This window comes from Nesoenas mayeri (genome assembly GCF_963082525.1).
Source record: "Nesoenas mayeri genome assembly, chromosome: 11".
NCBI lineage: Eukaryota > Metazoa > Chordata > Aves > Columbiformes > Columbidae > Nesoenas > Nesoenas mayeri.
Genome location: NC_137563.1, coordinates 9,935,179 through 9,956,710, shown reverse-complemented (window position 1 = coordinate 9,956,710; position 21,532 = coordinate 9,935,179). Strand labels below are relative to the sequence as shown.

The 21,532-nt window shown below is 38.1% G+C and overlaps 1 protein-coding gene across 3 annotated transcripts in view; it reads right to left on the bottom strand.

Annotated features, from left to right (window-relative positions):
* Nucleotides 1-21,532, bottom strand: part of ASB7 (ankyrin repeat and SOCS box containing 7) — a 31,111-nt gene that overhangs the window by 9,177 nt on the left and 402 nt on the right. Inside the window, exons 2-5 of one of the 3 annotated variants that reach the window (XM_080350998.1) lie at nt 20,894-20,990; nt 15,463-15,560; nt 11,855-12,114; nt 4,866-5,475 (exon numbers count right to left, since the gene is read on the bottom strand). In XM_080350998.1, coding sequence (XP_080207124.1) covers nt 4,866-5,475; nt 11,855-12,065 — 821 coding nt within the window. In that variant the 5' untranslated portion in view covers nt 12,066-12,114; nt 15,463-15,560; nt 20,894-20,990. Of the gene's footprint in view, nt 1-4,112; nt 5,476-11,854; nt 12,115-15,462; nt 15,561-20,893; nt 20,991-21,532 lie in introns of those variants that run through there. The other 2 variants (XM_080350997.1, XM_080350996.1) reach the window with 2 other exon arrangements.

Below are 21,532 nucleotides of genomic sequence, written 5' to 3'. Positions count from 1 at the left end.
CACATTAATAGAAGACACACAGGGCTGAATTTAGAGAGAAAGAAAATCAGAGCATTCACTGAGAATGTGAACAAACTCCTTGAATCACTGCCTAGCTCGACAGGACAGAGAGTTTTTAATTCTTCTCAACTGCGTATCATACAAGCTATTTTAAAAGTTTTAATTTTGTGTTCAGTATGCCTCTCAGAATACCTGAGCTTGAAGTATGTTTTCATTCCTCTTTGAAAAATAATTCTCCACAATGAGTTTTAGATGTCTATTAAATTTTGATATATCTGGCATAGAAAAGATATACTGAGGAGGGGTGTATTTTGGACTGAAATTATATATATGGAAAAGCAGAATGTCAGTAAAGTTCAATGTTAAGTATAACAGGTGTATTTAGCAATGAAGTAATGAAACTGAGATTTGAATATGCTTGTATAAGATCTTTTTATATATATATTTAACATTTCTAGAAATTCTGTCTTGCTGAATTTGCTGTGGAAATTCAGCTAAGAATTTCAAGACCACATTTATCTGCATTTAGGAGACAGTAAGTAAAGTGCTCAGAGTTACACTATTTTTACATTATAACAGAGTACAGAATAGGTCTGCAAATGGGGGGGGGTGGCTGTACCTTACAAGCCACATGTAAAAACACATTATTATTTTTTTCCCATTTTTACATAGGTATCTTCAAAAAATCTCTTCCGAAGTACACATGTGTACATAGCTATACAAAAATGGTTGAACTGCTTAATATAGAGAGTCAGCTGTGCTCTGAGCTGGTAGCTACATTTTTCAGTATCATACCAGGCAATTCTGAGTTGAGAGTTAAACAGGTATTTGAAAGGTACCTTCCCTCTTCCTAGAAAGAAGAAAAAAAATGGGGCTATGTCTTTTATAAAGGTATCAAAAACCATATTGGTCTTTAAAAACCAGGTACCTGCAATCTGCAGAAAGATGATTCAGATGGTATTTGTTTATTACTTATACAGCTAAAGGGAAAACAATGAAATACCCTCTTACCCCAGTTCCCTGCATCACTCTGGATGGCAAAGCAGCCCATGGTCATTAGGGCAAGATTTCCACTAAATTTCTTCTATGTTATAATAAACATGAAGATAACGTTTACTCTGAAATTATCCACATCATAAAATACGTAAAAGTCTACTTTATTCACTATAACATTTCTGTATTCAAAGTTTTAACTATGCAGAGACCCTTTTTAAAATGTTCTTCTAGTTAAAAAAAAAATCTAGCAAAAAGTTTTATATATTTAGCAAAGGGATAGAGACAAAGATTGTGTAAGGATTTCCTTAACAGGACTTTTGTCTTTCTGCATGTTTACTGTGCAAATTTACAAAATTACACTCTAGTCAAAGCCAAAGATTTGCCCCTTGAAAAAATTTAAAGAGGTATACAGATGAAATATTTGTAGTTTAACTCATCTGGTGACCTTTAGATCTTGTTCCAGACCTGGAATTAGTTCTCCAGTACCTGTTAACATACACACCACATGATGCTACCTCGGCGTAGGCATTTGCTCCGTTATTTGCCTCCACAAATTGTCATAGACTCTCTTGTCTCCTACATTATCTGAACAGTGATAAAATTAAATGGGAGCTGTGGGGAGGGGGAAGGGTTCAGGCTTTTTATCTTCCTCTTTTTGAGATTATAAATAAAGTTTAAAGACACTAGAAATTCAATTAAACCTTTAAGTATTTTTCTAATATTCTCATTTTTTCCTACCTCCAGCACTCTCTTTATAAGCTTTAATATTCTCAAAAACCATTCAACTTCAGCTTCAACATAAATCATTCCATCCAGGACTGTAATTGCACATGATAATTCTGTAGGCATATACACTACCAAAAAATTTAAGAATATCTGTCTTCATATACACTACACACATGCATCTCTATTTTAACTCTGCATTAGTGTATTCCAAGCTTAATCCATTGACACTCCTGAAGAGTTCAGAGCTCATAAAACTGAAACATTACAAACAAGTGCTCTAAAACAACTCCTCAGATGATCCAAGGTACTGTACTGTGATGATGAATGTCATTTGGAGTCAGAAATTGTAATATGGATATGGAAAAGGAAAGACATTAATAAAATCACCAAGCAATTTTCATCTTCAATATTGTTTGGTTTGTTTTTTTTCCCCCCCCACAAGGAGACTATTCATCTTTGTCTTGTAAAAAGGAGATGGGGGGAAATAATATATATATGAATAACCATCTAAACACTAAGTCAACATCAGACTTGTGATGAGAAACTTTGTCATTCCTACTTCCAGCTTTGAGCTTAATTACTGAGACACACCTACAGAATACTTTTGTTCCTCTTGGAATTATTCTAGGAGCAAAGGAATGTCTACCTGTGACAGGAAGAATATCAGACCTTGGGGGTCAATCCTCAAAATCCAGTATCTCCTCACAGACTCTCAGGGCCAACACGGAGCATTTCTCAGAGCTTTGGTTTCTCGCCTGTTATTTACAACCAAGGACCTGGGCTAAAGGCTGTGATTATTACCGATTACAATACCTACCAAAATAAAAAGAAATTCACATACCATGTTTTCCGAGGAACTGACACTATGTGAATATATTTTCCAAGTATAAAAAAAACCCCAACCAAACAAAAAACCCCACACAACAAAAAACTACTTAAATCTTAGACACTGCTAAACAGTATCCCACTTATGTGAAGCATACAACCGCTTTCACTTGAAGACAGATCAGATTGATAACTTTCATAATTCACCTATATTAATCTTTAAGCTCTAAAATCTTAATCTATTGCAACAGTAAAAACTCATTCCTGTTTTACTATCAAATATACTCTTCAAAACTTCAAATGCATATATAAAACTTACAGCTATGGATTTCTAAAAGCACTTAGTATAATGTTCAAATAAACAAACTAGAAATTCCCGTTAAGCTCTATGACCAAGGCACTGTTACTAATAGCAAGAGAGAATTTCAGGAAGACTTCTGCTAGAAGAATTCTCCAAAAATTCTGTGGGTTTTTTTTCCTAGTAAATAAATCTTGCAATATACTCAGAAACAAGATTCTTCCCTGAAGTGCTACAGCGTGAGATCTCAGCAATTCCCAGTGAGATCAGGCTGTGTACAGGGAACTCCACTACCAGAATTCCAGCTTGCTCTCTACACCATCTTATTAAATTGATTATTCACAAAACCCGTGGATGACAGTGTTTGGTCATGTATAATAAGGGCAGCAGAGTCTGTTTATAGCTGTTTATAAACATATATTGATAATAATTTTGCCCAGAGGCACAAAGCTGAAATGTTTTTGTCAGCACTAGCCCACCCTGTTTCCCCAGCTCTCCATCAGCACAAAACTGGAATATTTCCCACACTGTTACATTAGCCACAAATTTAAGCTACTTTATTTATGGCAGAATTTCCTTCTCAGTGTTAAATCCTTAAGGTATGGAATCTGCAACCTGGAAGTAAGGTACAGTCCCAGTTTCCAAATTTCTAAGTTAGTCTTTAGACATTGAGGAAACACTTTTAGCAGTTTAAGCCTTTGTGCTTATCGGGACATCCCGAGACTGCAAAAAACTGCAAGTTTGGATATTATATAATCTGTTAATAACCCTGAAGGTGCTACTATATAGTGAGAGGCTCCCAAAAAGGAAACCAGTAAGAGACGCATTTGAATGAAAAAGGGCAGACAAATCAACCCAAAATCTGTTAGTGGCTTGTATTTCTTATTATCAACTTCTGCCGTTCCAAAAATTCTCTTTAGATTTCAAATAAAAGCAAAAATACCACTGCAAATCATGAAGACAAAACCAAAATTCCAAATGCTTTTTTCTGTCAGCTACTGACAACAGGTCTCAGCTGATTCAGCCCCAGCCCACATTAAATTTCAGTTTCTTCGCAGAGTACACAGTGTGCTTAATTCTCATTAAAAACTAACACATCCAAAAAAAAGGAACTATAGGAGGAAAAAAGATATATGAAATATCCCATCATCTGCAGCACAGAAATCATCCCAGTTGGATGATAATTTATAAAGCCATCTTAACATGTTTGAATTAAACTCCTGCTAATTGCTGATCGGCAACTCCTAAATATTTTGAGCAATACTGTAATTACGAAACATTATGACAGCATTCAGCGTTGAATGAGAGAGGAAGAGAAAACTTTCGGTAGATCTACTACACCAAAAACTGATAATCAAAAGTGACCAGAATATTAAGAACTTAAAACTCTTTTTAAATATCAGAAGTCATGATGAGGTAAAATCTCTTTCATATTTCCAAGATATCAACAAAATCAAATCAAAGCTACACAGCACATGAAACCCCTTCAAGCTGCATGACTGAACTATGGCATTATGTTGTCTGGTGCAGGGGAGAGAGAGAAAGAGAGCGTAGGAGAACACAAAGCAGCAGCGAAACCTCTTTTCTGCCCTAGCCATAGTGCCAGATGAAAAGGCCAGCAACTGTGGAGTATATGCACGATGATTAAAAAAAAGCAAGAGACACTATAACAGAAAACCTCACAAACAACAAAACAAAACCCCCAAACCCAAGCACCTTATGTGCTAAGGCCATTAATGAGATTTTTACAGTTTGCTTTTTTTTTTAAAAAAAAAAAAATAAAAATCAATGCTTCCTGTAGCTATTTAAACAAAACTGATTTAAACAAAATATACTTAGCATTAGCACCTTTGCAGAGTAAGAGATTCCCAGTATCACAATCCCTTCACCTTCCCAGAAGCTTTCTAGTGTATTTAAATAGCACCAAGGGGCAGAGAGGAAGCATTTTTTTTTTCTGGGGCTAAATTCAAAGGCGGCTTTTAAAGGACATTGTGTCCTACGATTAACTTCTCTTACATACATACTTGTCACTTCTTGTAAGAAATCCAGACAGGGTCGGCTACTTCCAGAAATACTTATTGAAACAGCCAGTGGGGTCTGTCCTTCATAGTTCCTTGTGTTAGTGTCTGCTCCGTAATTATACAACATTTGTGCACAAAGCACATCATCTCTAAGAGCAGACAAGTGTAAGGGCGTCTGTCCATCTTCCAAGCGACCCAAGTTCGTATCCGCCCCTCTCTGAAGGAACATTCGGCAGTAAGAGTGATTGCTTTTGATCACAGCGTATCGTAACAGGAAACCATTTTGAATGTCGATGTTGGCGTTGTGATCCAGCAGGATTTTCACGCAGCTTGACCTCTCGCGGATAATGGCCAGCTGGAGCGGGGTGGTACCTTTATCGCTGAGCGGATCAACCTCGGCCTTGAACTCCAACAGGAGCCTGACAAACGAGTCTCGGCCATAGTGGGCTGCTACATGGAGGGGAGTCCAACCATCGTTGCTTTTCGCGTTAATAATGTCACTTCTATATTCAGATTCCAACATCAAGCGCGCAATCCTCGCTCGGCCATGCATGGCTGCGTAATGCAGAGCGGTGAAGCCTCCAATTAAGTCCTTAACTGTGGGATCAGCTGAAGTTAAAATAAAATTAAAAAATAATTAGAAGGCATTACAGTAATCCAGTGCAGAAAAAAAAATATATAATCACACAGTTGAATGTTAGTCTTTTCAGGCATCGCATGACGGGATTTTTTGTACTCCAAACTAATCCTTGCTTTCAGGAACAGGCTATTTTTAAGAAAAAGTTAAATCATATTTAAGAAAGAGTTAAACAAAAAAAAAAAGACTTTCTTTCATATATGTATCCATTTGACAAATAGGTTTCTACATCTTCTCTTAAGCTAATTACTCAAATCTCTGTCCATCCAGTTTCCCTCCAGCTCTACAACATTACATTTCTTTCTCAACATTCAACTTTTTTATTTTCCCTTGTGTTGTTTCTTGTTCTTAAAAAGAAGCATGTGTAGAAACATCTGCTGTCCCAAATTGCGGATGTTTTGTGGTCTGGCAGCATTGTATTGTTTTTAGGGTGTAATACTGTATTAGGTAAAATGTTTCTCTGTGGTCTGCAGGATTTCCAAAGCATGTAAGATATATGTTATTTTAGATTATCTTGATAAAGTCTGTTTTTATAGATGATGAATCTGTTCTGAATTTGTAGTCTGACAAAAATTTAAGATTTTACAAGAATGTAAGCATCTACTTATGGAGTCAAGAAAAATGTTCGTGCAGAGTACAAGTGATTACACACGTTATATTCCCCCCCCAACACAGCATAAAAACCTCAGTCAGACTTATGAAATTAAAAATTAAAATAAACAAATCAATTTACTTAATTTCCTCAATATACCCAGACTTCTAAAGCAAGTAACTATTCCCATGTACCAAATTAATTACCAAAGGAGAGGCGCCTGCCTCGTTACCGTTTCCCAGCTAGAGAACAAGCCAGGCCGTGAGGTTTCTCCTTCCACCACCCATAGATGTTGCCTGTCAGATGCTAAAAGGAACAAACTACCGTTTGGAAGTTTGAGGCACTTTTCTGATTCTCTAGTAAAGAGAGATACTACCTGGACAAGACACTAACCTCACATTGACAGGTTTTCAATTAAAAAAAAAATAAAGTACAAAAAAACCACATTTTCACAGAAGTTGTATCTACTGCAACAACTGCTGGGGTGTATCCTTCAGTTGCTTGTGTTGTCTGCTCTGTAATCACAGAAGTTTTGTGCACAAAACACATCATCTCTACATGCACACAAGCATAAGGGTGTCTGTCCACCTTCCACAACCTCAACAGCCCCATCCTTGCATCCTGGCATGCTGAATTCTTCGTAATTACCACATCTATACACACTGTGTTTAGAAGGAAAGCAGCAGTGGACTAGAGTACAGAATACAGCTGCAAAGGGGATCCAGCAACTTCAGATTCTTTTTAAATTTGAAGTGAAGACTGAGGAAAACAAAAAAACATCCAACACACAAACTAATGCAGCCTGACTACACAGAGAAATAAAATGCGAGAATCGCCCATAGCGTACAGAATAGGAAGCTAGAAATAACAAGGAAAGACTCAGGAAAGTTCAGTCCCTTGGCACTGACAGCCTTCCTAGCTGTCAGTGAAAAGCGGGAGCTTCAGCGCTCTGTAAAGTTACACTAACCTGAGCTAAAGTAATTGCCAAAGTATCCACAGGTTGGCAGGAAAATGAAGTCGGTGACTGAAAAGGTGGTTCCTAACCTGCACTGTGAGGATGTCCAAAATACAGCGAAGAATCCATACAATCCACTAAGTCATTAAATATAAAGATAATATTTCAAAGTGATGTTTGCTGCTCCCACGGTCTCCTCCTTCGCACTGCTCAGACTATTCTAGATCGTGTCCTGACTGGCGATAAACAAAGGGAGTAGCACAAGCATGGGAATTAAGATGCAGAGGGGTGATACGTTCCGAGAGGCAGAATTAGGGAGAAAGATGGATTCAATGGAAAGGAGACAGCAACAGCCAGGGCCATTTTCCACAAAAATAAGTTTTTAAAAAATGAAATTTCACATTGTGCCTTCTCTCTCCCATGCTGCATAGGACACCTAAGTCCATTATTTCCAGCCCCCAACTGAGATATAGGACACCGCTGCCAGCCTTTTAGTCTGTGCTGTTTCCAGATTCAATCAGGTATGTGCCAGCTTTTCTGTGTGCATATATATGCATTTTTATACAAGTTGTTGTAATCTAAACCGAACAATTTACTTGCAAAAGAAGGATGCTCTTTACCTACAGTTTTAAGTACCTTTCCATGCCTTCCTTACTCCCAAAAATTCACTGCTTTTGATCACTAAAAAAAGAAATACTAAGTCATGTAAGAGAAGTGTCTCAACAAGAACAGGAAAATAAGATTCACTCCAGAAACAAAGCAACACAAACAACTAACCTTCCAAAAATAAACACAGTAGCAAAGCCTCATGATAAAAATATTATAATTCCCATTAAAATTATGGGCTTCTAGTGAGCTAATAGTACCAGTTTCCCCCTTGATTAAGGAAACAATTTTCAAAAGACCAAAACGTTGTCTGTTACTACTCAGTTGATGTTTTGCTGCCATCTTCTGGGAAACTTGAAAACTTCACAAAGACTTTTAGTAGAAGTTCGACCTGCATTACATTGCATATAATTTCCATCTGTTTAGTCCCCGTGTTCGCAGAAGTAATGCTACATAGCTGATGTTGCCTTCAGAATCTAGGCTGTTGTGGGGTTTTGGTTGGTTTGTTTATTAAAAAGCTTCAGTATTGGTATGATGCTGTAAAGTCCATCTTTTCCCTTGGAACACAAGCAAGGCAAAAAGAATCGTGAGACAGTTCTCTTACCTTTCAGATTCTGCAGAGAGGTAAAAAAAAATAGTACCTGGTACAATCTTATTTAACTAGGAAGGGATGAAGCCAGCACTTGCCAGCATTTCTTTATCTTGCCTCCATCCTAACTGTCAAACAATTATAGTTGGTTTTTTTTTTTTTTTCAAGCTTCCCATTAATTTGGGGAGAGTGTAACCTAGAAATAAGAACAGCTGCACTTGGTCACTTCTAATGTTCTTAAATACAAGGCATTATACAGCAATAAAAACCTTTAACTGCCTATGAAGGGTACCAAATTACTGCAATCTAGTTCACTTGAGACTGAAAATCTGCAACACAGTGACATCTTCATTAGGTCACTCTGTCGCAGTATAATTTGGGAGGCCAAGAAAACATGGTTCTGGTTCCATAAATTTACCTCTTATTTCAAGCTTCCTTCCCCCAACTTGGGCTTCATTCTCACCACAAGGTTTAGAAACATTGGTACATTGAGGTTCTCTTCCGAATTTTCTAGGGCAACATTTGGACACAGAAATGCTTCATGAGCTGGTTTAGGGAAGGATGAGCACTTGGCATTCTATGTGGTTTCTCCTGGATTCTGTGTGACCTTAATAAAGTTTAGATACTTTCTAGCAAAGACTAAAAATAAATAAATCTGTTTGGCTACTTCCTGTTATTACTCTTCAATTTCTAGGAGCTTTAGTGAATCATTAATATGAGTAACCAGAAGCCGTCCCGTGCAACCAGTATTGAGAGGATATTGCCAAGGTACAGCTAACAACTACATACTTTTGAAGACTTTAGCTACTTGTAACTTAAACAGCAGTAGTTGGGGATTAATAAAACACATTTCTTGTCCTATATGGGATTGTCTGTCTCAATATGTTATTTTGAAAGCCAAAAAAGTACACTGAAGGGGGAAAAAAAAAAAAAAAGGCTTGTTAGGCAAAAATCTAAGATTACTGGAAACCACACTCCCTATTTTTGTGTTGCTTTCCTGTTCCGCTTTGTGACTCCAGATTGTTTCTATGGATGGAAAGAGCTGACTTTATAGAACCTACACTTCATTAAAATGATATAAAAATACACTAAGAAAGCCTAATTCGCTATTTTTCATTAAAACTGAGTTTCTCCATGGTTCTGATCAACTTCCTGCATTTCATTGCTTGCTGAAGAATGTTTATTATCTGACCTACTACCTCTGTATCTAGTTGGTATTTCTGCTGCCTTCATCCTTTAGTCTGCACTAGTTTTTAAATGCATTTCCCCCATTTATCTGTGTCTCAGCAGATAATAAAAAGCTTCCTCGTGTTCTACCACCTCCATTCAAATCAGCCGACCTGCAGGCACAACGCTGTCCTCGCCTCTTTTCTTTGCTGGTGAACAATGATGGAAGAGAAGATAAAAAGCAAAAGCAGGAGGCAGCCAGGTCACAGCTCCCATAAGAACCTACCTTTGATTTCCAGGTCAGTGACCAGATCCCTTCTCAGCCTCTACCAGTCAAACTCCATCCCACTACTGTTCAAGACTACATTGGTTACCTTCCAGCAGCTTAGATTTGAGTCACAGCACTTTATCCTCAGCAACAACCCAGTTCAGTTTTCTCATTCCTGCACTATGAAAATATTTCCAGCTCTCCCAGGCTTCATCATCCCTCTAGACATCCCTAACTATGACTAGTTGCTCCTTACTCCCCACTAACGTCTCAGTTCCTTCTTTCCTCCAGAACTCCATCCGTTCCCTCTCACTATCTTCTTTATTATTACTATATATAGTCAGTTCAATACTTTGTTTACCATAAGATTCACACCAGAAAATGACTTTTTTACTTCACTCCAGTACCATTTTGGTCCACAGGGATTAAGCTCCAACACTTCTTGAGAGGGAAGAAGGTGGAGACTGTGTGAAGGTAGACACAGGCCCCTCTCTAACGAGGCAGGCATGATTAACTCTGCTTTTAAGAGTCAGCTCATTCGCTGCTTAATAGCTCATTTGTGGCATTATTATGTTTTAAATACTTGTTATCTTTTATGCCCGTGTTTTGAAGGAAAACAGGGCAAGGCACAAAACGGTGCCAATTTTCTGAAGCGAGACCCAGCTCCAGGAAAGCTGCCGTAGATGACTAACCCTCACACTATTTGTTACTCAACTTTCTCATCCTGGTGATTAAACACTGTGCTGCTTCCAGAACAAGGATGTTTCATTACAGGAGGCTTTCACGAGGCATCAGATTCAGCTGGTGCTTCATATAGAAAAGAGTAACAACAAAAATAAAAAAGCACTGCATCAGCAGCTATTTCATATCAAAACCTATGCAATGAAAGCACATAGAAACACATAAGGGTTTTTTTTCCCAGATCATCTTCAAGTTTGAATTAAAACCAATATATTTCAAGAGCTGCAGCCTAAAAAATTTGAATTTTCCAACTGAAGGCTCAATATTGTCCACTTATACTACATTTAAAAAGTAGAATTTAAAGTTATTTATTAGTGCAATTTAGTAGCTTTGCCCTCCCTTCCAATTAGGACATGAGGGTTCGCGAATACTATATGGTTAGAACCTGCAGTAGGTAAATCAACAGGGTCCAGATGTTCAGGCTGTATTTCAATACTGCTCTTAAGGAACGTACCACTAATTGTGCAAATACCACAGCCTATTAATGCCGTACAATTTTAAGGGTGATCCATACATGTGACAAATACTGTGATACACATAAGGGGCCCATATGGTCTCATATGTAAAGCATCAAAAAGAATTTCAGTTTCCTCAGGACTAAAAACATCTTAGTTCATGTTTCATTTGATAAGAATAGCGCTAGAATGGAGGATGCTGTTCTTTAAGAGCACTAACCAGAATGTGGAGAACACCTACTGATTTTTATTTTTCCTCTCCAGTACCACATTAGAAGATTAACACTATCTATTTCTAAAACTTTAAGTGGTCTTGAAAGAAGACAGAGCAAAAAGAAATTCTGACTGTACAATTTAATGGGCAATAATCATCACCCAAGCAAGTACATCACTTCAGCCATTGAAACTCAAGCAGTTCTTGAAATAAAACTTCACCATGGATGGATGCAGGAGAGGTGCAAACTCAACTGGACCAGCTGACACTAAAGTCCTTTCACAAAAAGTACTGTTTTAATGAAGTTTAGCAGACTGTATTAAAGCCTGCATGGAAACTTGGTCTTTAAGATGACTTGTTAACTCGCTTGAGAGTTATGAAATAAACTTCCCTAGTATTTCAATTCAAGGACCTGCATTCCTCTAATAATACCACGAACGGAGGAAAAAAAAGCCTATAGTGAGTATATTCAATTTTAGGAGTCTTTCTGCCCTATTTTCATAATGCTTATTCATTCTTTTAACAATTCCTAGATAGTTCTAAAAAAAAAAAAAAAAAGTAGTAAAATATTAAGATATAAAGTTAAACTATTACCTCATCCACAGAGTGTGCAACAAAAGGAAACAGAGATGAAGTACTACTCCAGAGAAAGAAAAAAAAAAAAGGCAGTCTTACACCTAATCAGTGCTGGAAAGCCCTGTAATGGAAATTGGGATAGAAAATTGTGAGACAGGCAGCAAGATTTTTCTCTCTAGGCAACTCACCTCCATGTTCAAGAAAAACACGGACGCATCTCTCTTTCCCTCTTGCTGCAGAGAAATGAAGCAAGGTCCAGCCATTGGCATCTCGACCGTTTGGAGAATATCCTTGCTCCAGCATCTTGCGCACAGTGTGAACATCGCCAGCAGCCACTGCAGCCTGAATCTGCAACTCTTCCTGTAGCTCAGGGTTTCTCCGACAGTGATGGTGTAACATCCTAGCTGAATCTGGGTTTACAGAAGCGTCATGAGGTCACACTAGTCACCTTGAATCAATGTAAAGCATGAAGAAATTAGGATTGAGACCAGGAATGAGATATCTAGGAAAAAGAAAGAGGTATCTAGAAAAACAAGTCAGCACTAATGAAAAGCAATGCTAAGACTTACTCTCTATATGGAGAGAAGTCATAGTATACAAAGAATAAAAACCAGACACTCTCACTGTTACCAGCAAAGTCATACTACGCGGTTCACATCACTGAAGTGCAAGAGAAATGGACACTTACATGTTAAAAATAGTAAACATTTTCTTGAGAAGTGACAGCAAACCATCCACAATTAAAGCATCTAAGCAATACGCCAAAAATCTCCAGAATCAAACATTCATCTAAAAATCACAGCATGGTTAATATCACTAACTCCAAAGATACAGGTTAAACAGATGATCTAAGCTGTTGCATGAACCAGCACTTCATTGCTAGAGGAACTGAACTATGATATTCTGTAGGAATGGCAGGATGTGCAGTTCCAGCTAAAGGGTCTTGGACAGGTTATACAGAAGTTTGTTTTTATGAGTGTAAGAAGTGATAGCCCAGGCCAGTGAGAAAGATATCTCAGGTCAGAAAACTGCCCCCCTATGTATGATGTGTGAATGTTTGACCTGGGCGCGTGAATGAGTGGGTCAGAACGCCACCCACAAGATATGCATGGGAATGTGACTGAAAACAGTCACAACATGAGTGTGGTGTGTTTGGAATAACATTTTTTTGAAAAAATGTCCAGGCCTATATCTGTAAACCTATAAATTGAGAACTGTTAATAAAAGTGAGTTCAGCCTAGCTCAGCTCTCTGCTCTGTGCTCCTTCCTGATCTCTGCCTGTGTGTGCAGCTTTGTCTGTGTCCCGGTATGCATTGGTCCTTAATATTTCTAAGATCAAACACAAAGATGATAACACACGAGACCTGAAAACATGTAAGTGCAGTTAATATAGCCCTGTCAAACACCAGAATAATTCAGTTTATAATTACTTTGATACAGTATAGGAGAGAGCTGGGCCAAAAGGCTATCTAAAATATCCACTGTAAAAGAGCCTAGACACAAGCATAGACCGGGAAAGAAAGAAGGACTTTATTCCATGCCCTGTTTGAAAAGTACTCATCTGCAGATCTACTTACTACCCAGGAGGCAGAGAAAAAAAAATACAGATATTTTGGGATTTCTTCCATAATCTGTTAAGTGTTTACATTTTCACATACATCGGGTAAAATAACCCATTAACAGGTATTCCTAGAATAGAAATGAGTATCGGAAGAGAATAAAAGCAGGATATTAGAAAGGTAGTGCTGAGCAATAGGAGCCTCAGAAAATATTAAGAAGCTGTTACGATGGTTATTAACACAGAACTAGAAGATAAAAAAAGATAAAGAAAAATTTATTTAGGGTCCTGTAAAGTTAATCAAGATTAAGGTACAAAGGAAAATTCTAAAGAAAAAAAAATGAATTTTAAGCAAAACTTAAAATTCACAGCAACCTTATTTTATCAGGATGCCAACCCACAACACCACCTAAACCTTCTTTTATGTAAATATCATATGCATCTCCAGATCTTCATGATTCATAGGTCATTCAAGAGACTTTGCAATCAGCTCCCTATATCCCACTGGGCACTTATTTTCCTGTGATCCAGATATACACACAGACAAGAGAAAAGTGAAAACATCAATCACTGCCATCTTTCCAGATAAAGGCATCACTATCTATTCTCTCTTCTACAATCGAGTTGTGCCCATTGCAAAGAAGTTATTTATCTGCTTCTTGGAGAGATATAAGCTCATAACTAACAGGTACAGCTACAATGACCCTACTTACACTGCAAATATGGAAATTACATTCTGCAAATTCCTGTCTTTGACATTTATAAAAGTGTTTCAACTTACCACATGTGGAAAAAAAAATCATTATTTCAGCATACAGTTATGAAAGAAGACTTTTTAGCTCAATAGGTTCTACACGGCTTAGTTACTGCCTTTGTTTTGTTTTATAGTACAAACTCCATTAACTGACACCAGAAGAAAAGGGGATTTACAAAGCAGCAACTGCTAACTCAATAGTTCAGCTTTTGCAGCATATTCCAAAATCAAACTTGGTTAATCTGATGACAAGGGAAGTATTTCTACTACCTCTAATAAGCTTTTGCTAAGCTCTTTTCTAAACTCCAATTAGCACTTCGGAACATGCTCACCTGTAAGACAGCAAGCTTGACTTCAATCTGGATCACACCACTAAGAATACTGATAATGAAATCTCAACTACAAGGAAAAGATCTTTATTTGGATTTACAGGTGAAAACTGATAGTAAAATCTGGTTAATAATAAGAATGAGTCAGGGAGAGCTTCTTAAAAAAAGACCCAAACTAAGTGTGTCCCTTTAGCCCTCCTTTCTGAATGTGTACAAAAACAAGATAGGAAAACTCCTATCTCAAACTGAGACTATCTGATCAAAAGTTAATATAAGCAAACTTTCTATTGCCAGTTTTACAACCCCTTCTTGTAAAGGACTAACACTTGTAAGATCTCACGTGATCCTGAAAATTGAAGTCAAACTAGTTGCTCAAAATGCTACAGAAAGAGATAGGGTGACTAAACAGACCAAAGAGAAATGGGATTTCTCATTTAAGGGGACAGCAAACACCTATGAAGACAGTTGGTTAAGAAAAAGCAAAGCTCTTGATATCACACTTCTCAGCTGGTGGGTATATTTGTAACGTAGCATTATAAAAAGTTGGCACTGGCTCCATTTGTTGCATGTGACTAGCAGAGCTTATTCAAATGAGCTGGTACTAAAGTACATAAGTACTAAAACACACAAAGCAGAAGATGAAGTCAGGCATAAGCAGCTCCTTTTATCACTTGCACAGTTTCTGTAAATATCTACTCTTCCATCTCATCCCTATGGCAAGCAATGAAATTCAAATTACAAGAATACTTAACCGCAACATTAAAGGTTTCAGGATAGTTCTAGGTACACACCAGCTTTGCAAACATTTTTACTTCTGCTCCATAGATCAGTTAAAATTCCTGTTTACAAATCCCCATTTACACCATCAATCTTTGAAGAAGGAAGAATACCAGAAGTCATTAGCCATTTGGCACTTAATATTTAATGTTTTGCAACTGTAATCAATCTCATTCAGTACACAGTATGCATTTGGATTGCTACATACTGCCTTTCTTCATGCAAGCAAAAAACAGAAGTGAAGCAGAGGAGGGAAAAATGTACCTATACATTCTTGGTCATAATGACTGTTTAGTGCTATGAAAATGGAGGACAATAACAACTACTTAATTGATTTTGCAAGTACCACAGGTTAAATTCAATGTGTTCCTGAATTACCTTGTAAGAGGCTGTCACTCTTTGATGGATGTCCCACTCTTCATTGCCTGCACTATTCATAATCTTGTGTGCCCATGTGCGTCAAAACCTGCTGTCCCCTGAAAAAAGAGAGAGATTTCTTATTAGTTGCGAAGAGTTAAAGTGAGAGGTCTACTTACTTTTACTTTGCACCTGTGCTAGAACGCTACTTTTTAACATCATTATGCCATAAAAAGCCCTGAACTGTGTTTTCTTTCATTATCCAACAGTTCTCTGGAGTTTGGGGTGAGGAGAAACAGTCTAAATTCTTCTCAAAGGATTACGTATCTCTGCTCCTGCCATGGAACAAGAATGCATGTGGAGGTTCCAGTAGATATTTATGTCTGACTGTTCAATGTCTCCCTGTGGGAGTCAGATGACAGGAAAAACCTTTGGGATCCATTTAGTGTCTCCCAACACATTTTTGTGGGGCTTTTTATTTGTTTGACCAGGTGTTGGTTTTGGTTTTTTTGGAGGGGAAGCAGGGTGTGTGGTTTTTTTCTTCTTGTTTGTTTTGTTTTTTAAAATCTCCATCACATGTCTGCTTCCCTATCTAAAGAATAAAACCTGACAACATGAGCATTAACTTCTCTGTCCCTCAACTGGACTTCTAGTGCCACCAGATAGTCATCTCCCCCTCACATGAGGCATCAAACACACATCGTGTTTCATGATCAGGTAGAGATACCTCCACACTAAAAGCGATACCACCACCTCAAAAATCTCTAGCCTTTCCTTCATATATCAAAACTATCATTTTAGTATCAAAGTTCACTGAACGCCAGTTACAATGCCTGCCCAGTTTCCTCCTTCAAATCAGCTCTCCTTGTCCTCCCTCCTTCTCACCTGCAGGTAACAGGATCTGTCCCAAGTCCTGACCATTTTTCACAGCACTGTTGAGTCTGTACTCAACATTATTTCATTAATTCTTTGTAAACTTCTATCTGACCTTTTGTTCACTTTGTTTGCAAGCTTCTCATGACAGGACTCCTTATGTGTGAGCACCGTAATATAATAAATAATAAAGGCATTAATTACTTCATTGTAATACAGTTGGCATACAAGCCAACTGTGGCTTGTTTCTTCTGCAAATGAGTTGTGCCAGAACAAATGCATGAACTGGGCAGCTTTTAGCTTAAGTTAAAATTTCTGTCACTTAACACAACATGAAATCTTGCTTTCCTGATGCTAGCTCAGAAGAGGAGGATGAAAAAACCTCTTCATCCTTCTTATGCACATTTTCCAAGAGCTTTGCTTCCCAAGATAAAACATACAAGGTCTGCCAGATACGCTCACAGCCCTGCACAAAATTGCACTACCATGACCTAATTTGATCACATTTCTAGTCTTGTTTTCTTTGCATAGATGATCAGTCATTAGTTCACCTTTTCTAAAAAAAAAAAATAAAATTGCCTGATTTTCACTTTAAAACCCACACGTTTTTTATTAGCTGATGCAAATTAGAATTGCACTGACTTCACAGACTACAGGCAAGGTAACAGATTGCTCCACTAAAAAAGTAACAAGCTTTTTTCCCCCTCAAAGGAAAATTAGCTGCATATGGTAAGAGTAAGATCTGCAACTTTAATAAAAAGAAGTCATATTTAGTGAAAGTAAAGCTCACTTACTCAATGACTTAAAGTTTGCTTAAAATACTAATAATTGTAATAGAAGTAGCACACTGTTGATATTGTCTCATTGTCAAAGAGATCTTATGCTCTTCTACATCACTGTGTCACTTCATTAAAGTAACTGCAAACACTATGTAGAAAATTAATTCCAACATACGTATATATTTAAAGAAAGTTCAAGGTTGGTACTAAAAGTGAGACTATAGAAGACAGTATTTGGCTCATTCAGATGGCCTGACAGATAAGACCTGATTGCTAAGCCCCAAGATTACACATCCAAGACCAGAACAAGGACCATAATTTACTGATGTTATCCTCAATCTATACAACAAGGGAAGTGTACCATTACACATGACATTTAATATCTACCATAGACTTAACCAGTGTAGATCCTGGCTGTCTGTGGCTGAAGTATTCCAAGACATGTAAATTGAATAAAAAAAAAAAGGAAAGCCCTGTGGAATAAGAATAATCACATTAGCACTCATGATTCTTCCACCCATTTCAAAACCCAAACAAGCTAAATGTGTTCTCACTCAAATGGCATTTTAAAAGTGGTCAATGTGTTTGACAAAGAAGCTAAATGCAACTATCACCTTTCTATGTCACTCAGCTTCCTATTTCAGCAGCTCTTCAGACAAGAGAGTAAGGCTAACAATCATTATTGTGTTCTCATATCATAAGTGCAAAGTTTGCAAATAACGTGAAATATTAAAATTTCACAGACCCTTATAGTCCTGAATATATTTTCTGCTAGACCTTCTACGCTACATCCCAGACAGACATCAAACAAGCTATCCATGTGTTCGAAAAAAAAGAAAAAAATCACCAAGCGACACATGTAAACTGCTGGGTCTGAAAGCAAAGAGTTAACAGCACCTGAATCAAAAACACCACAGAGGAACTGTTACTTCCAAGGAAAGAAGCCTTCACTCTTCATAAGCGGTCATTAAAAGTCATACATTTCTCCTCAGAGCTTCTGTAATGCCATCTCACAGCTTGGACATACTAAACTTAAAATAACTAATAGATAATCTAAAAGTCCTCTACCAACTTCAGGTGTTTGTAGCACCACACGATGCAGACTGGTGGTGTTCTATATAACCAGCAGCTGTTGTGTTGTTACGTTCTGCAGGTGGCTGAAACCAAAGCACAGAGGTATTGTTTTCCCAACTATTATCCATTTCACAGAGAGGCTGTGAGCTCTGACTTTTGGGCCTGATGAAGAATTAGTGAAATCATCTGGCTCAAGTAACTCCAGGTCTGCAAACTGGAGAGCTAAAGAGACCTCTCCTTCAGAAAGCACAGGTAACACAGCAGCATTAAACACAAGCAGAGCCCAGAGAAGAAAATACTGCAAATCCTTCCAAATCAAGGACCCCAATGCTAAAGCAAGGCCTTACAGATCTTTTTCAGTAGAGAACGCTGCATCACACTTGAATGGCCACAACTCTCCTCTCTCAAGACGTGCGCTTACAAACTACAGGGAGCTGGTGCTCTGCAGCTTGGAGATCCTCGCATACCACACACACAATACAATCCCTCTTCTAACTTAGAGCGGTGCCCTTACTAAGTTTTCAACAGTAAAAGTCAAATGAATGCTTAGCCTTAAAAGTAATAATTCATAGCAAGTATTAATGTATAAGATTTATGTATTTTGACATGAATTGCCACCATTAAAGAATCCAAATACCAGTATTTCATAGAATGAAAGAAGCAGAAAACAATGGCTAGCTCAAACCACATAAAAGCACTCACTTCAGCCCTAACGCTCACAAGCATGGCTGATGAACAAAATGAGCATCGCTTATAGAGTTTATTTCACTCAGTCTCTGGAAGATTTGTTTTACTTTGTATTTCCTTTTAACATAGCCTAAAAGAATCCAAGTGGACAAAATCCACTGGATGACTTCAGTGGATAAAGCAAGTTTTTCACTATGATAGTATCATTCTGTACGCAAATGCTGGAACAAGAGAACACAGCTTCTCAGCACATTTCCTTTAAGGGTTTAGAAGGCACAAGAAGGCAAAACAAAACCAAAATGAGTATATAGCCTGAAGATTAAAAAAAAAAAAAGTATGTGCAACTTTATCTAAGGGGTCAGGCTATACTTGCAATATGCTGCATTTCTTCCAGAAATCAAGAGCAGGACTTCAGCATGACTTATCTCTGTTCTTTGTTTTGACCATGTACAAATTTCCGCCAGAAGCCAATTCCCTGATTCCCATGAACTCAATTCCAGCCTCTGCATCTGAATCAAACTTTACTGTGCTGGTATTTCACATTCAGAAGAAGTTCCACAAATCAAATGAAAACTTCCATTTCCTTCCATTAATAAATCCGAAAGATCTTATGACTTATCAGCACCAAGAGGTGTCCTGTTGGAGTAGCTACTTTAATGCAAGCCCCAATGTTAGATGCACCGGATGGGTTGTAAAGAAAGCGTTATAACAAACCAACTTTGGATGAAAAAGGCGTGCCATAACCACACTAGTAAGCTTGTCCTAACGCCCATCTGTCTCTGCTATTGGCATAATAACCCCTCCTGCAATCACACTGGGCACGTCCACACATTCCACTATTACTCCTGGTGTTGCAGTATGCTATCAAAATAGCATGGAATATTTTTTCCTTCTACTTTCAAAATGCATCTCAGAATTCGTCGCGCTTCTGTTACAGGGAGATTTTCTATTTAATCTGTGACATGTAGCAGCTACTTTTAATCACATGCTAAAGACATCTATATTAGAAAAACAATCCACGCTTGACCAAGATCATTGGCAACAGGTACTGCTCCTTCCCCTGCAACTAATGCCAAAAAATAACTTCTTGCTGACAACAAAAAACATTCTGGTACAGTCAATGACATCTCTGAAAACATGACAAAGACCAGAGTGACCGATATAGACAATACGTTTGCCAAAATAACACTAACTCTACATTTGAAATGGATTAGAATAGATTCAAGACAGACACTGCATTAAAAGAATGTGCAGAAACTCCATTATTTGGAGCACAGTAACAGCAGGATGCAGAAAAAGGCAGACAGACATCACCTACTGCCCCACTCTTCTTCTAGATCCCATTTCTTCACCTTGCCATGTAAAACAAGCAATTCTCCCTACAAACTGCTCTTTCCCTGAAACTAAACGTTCCTCCTACCAGCAGGATTCAGTTTTTGATGACTCCTTTCATTCTTTCCCTTAAGCACCTAACCGCATTACCTTCTTCTGTGATCTCAACCCAAAAAACTAAGTACTTAAAAACAAACACCATCCAATTAAAGGAATTTCATTTTTTGCAGCTTTGTTACAATACAAAACCCCTGATCCACGTGAAAGTTAGGTACGACTAAATCAACATAATGCAATTACCATGACCTACTCCAATAAAGATCTTAGAGCTAAAGCAAATCCAGTGTTGCACCCATAAATTTGTGAAAAGGCTTTAAGAAAAGATCCTTTCAACTACCAGGAGTGAACTAATTTCAAGTGACATTCCAGAGATGAGGAGACATAAAAAATCATTAAGTAGCAATTCATAATCAAAATAATGTTCGCAGATTAAGCTTAGAAAATGAAGAAGTGCTACAAGAAGAAAGTGAAACTGCACTTCATGTGGGCTTCAGAGCTTTCAGACTTTTAAAGATCCGTAGCAAGAAGGCTTTAAGAGAACAAAGAAATCTAATGCTACCTATTCAAATCCATCAAAAACACAAGAGGCCCTAGTCCCAGCAAACCATGTGTCTAACATGATTCTGAGAGTCTACATGAAATATCACCTTTCTGGGTTTTTTTTCTGAGTGCTGTTTTCTCTCTTCTGTCTTATTTTGTTCTTTGGAGTCACAATTTTTAATTCTCCTTTAAGGCAGCTTAAACCTAAAAATAAAAAATAAAAGTAGAACTGAGCCACACAGTGACATTAAAGAGAGAAACAGAGAACAAAACTGGTTAATACCAATTCAATAGCAGGTTGAAATATGAAAAAAAAACAAAACAGAAAATAGGAAGGAAAGGGTTATTTAGCTAAGTTAGGATCTTAGCTCAAAAAGAACAACATTCTCTTGGGATATTAAAGAGTTGGAGGGGCAGTAACAGCAGGACCGCTGCCCTGTCATCCAGCTCCTCCAGAGAACTGAGGTAAGTACCGAAGAATGGGACAGGAAGTAACCCAGAGCTGCTGGGAAATCAAAATCACTCCCTTGCAGGAGCTCACGCTTCAGGAACCGTCAAACACGCACAAACCCACCGAGCCCCAGCGCAGAGTTTCAAGGCCCGGCGGCGGGGCAGAGAGGGAGGGAAAGCCGGGACAGCGCCGGGGGCTGGGGAAGCGGGGGACGCTCTCCGGAGGCCCCCGAGGCTCCTCAGCGCCCGGTGAGCCCCGTTCCACCGGCAGCCCCAGAGCGCGGCGGCGGGCCCGG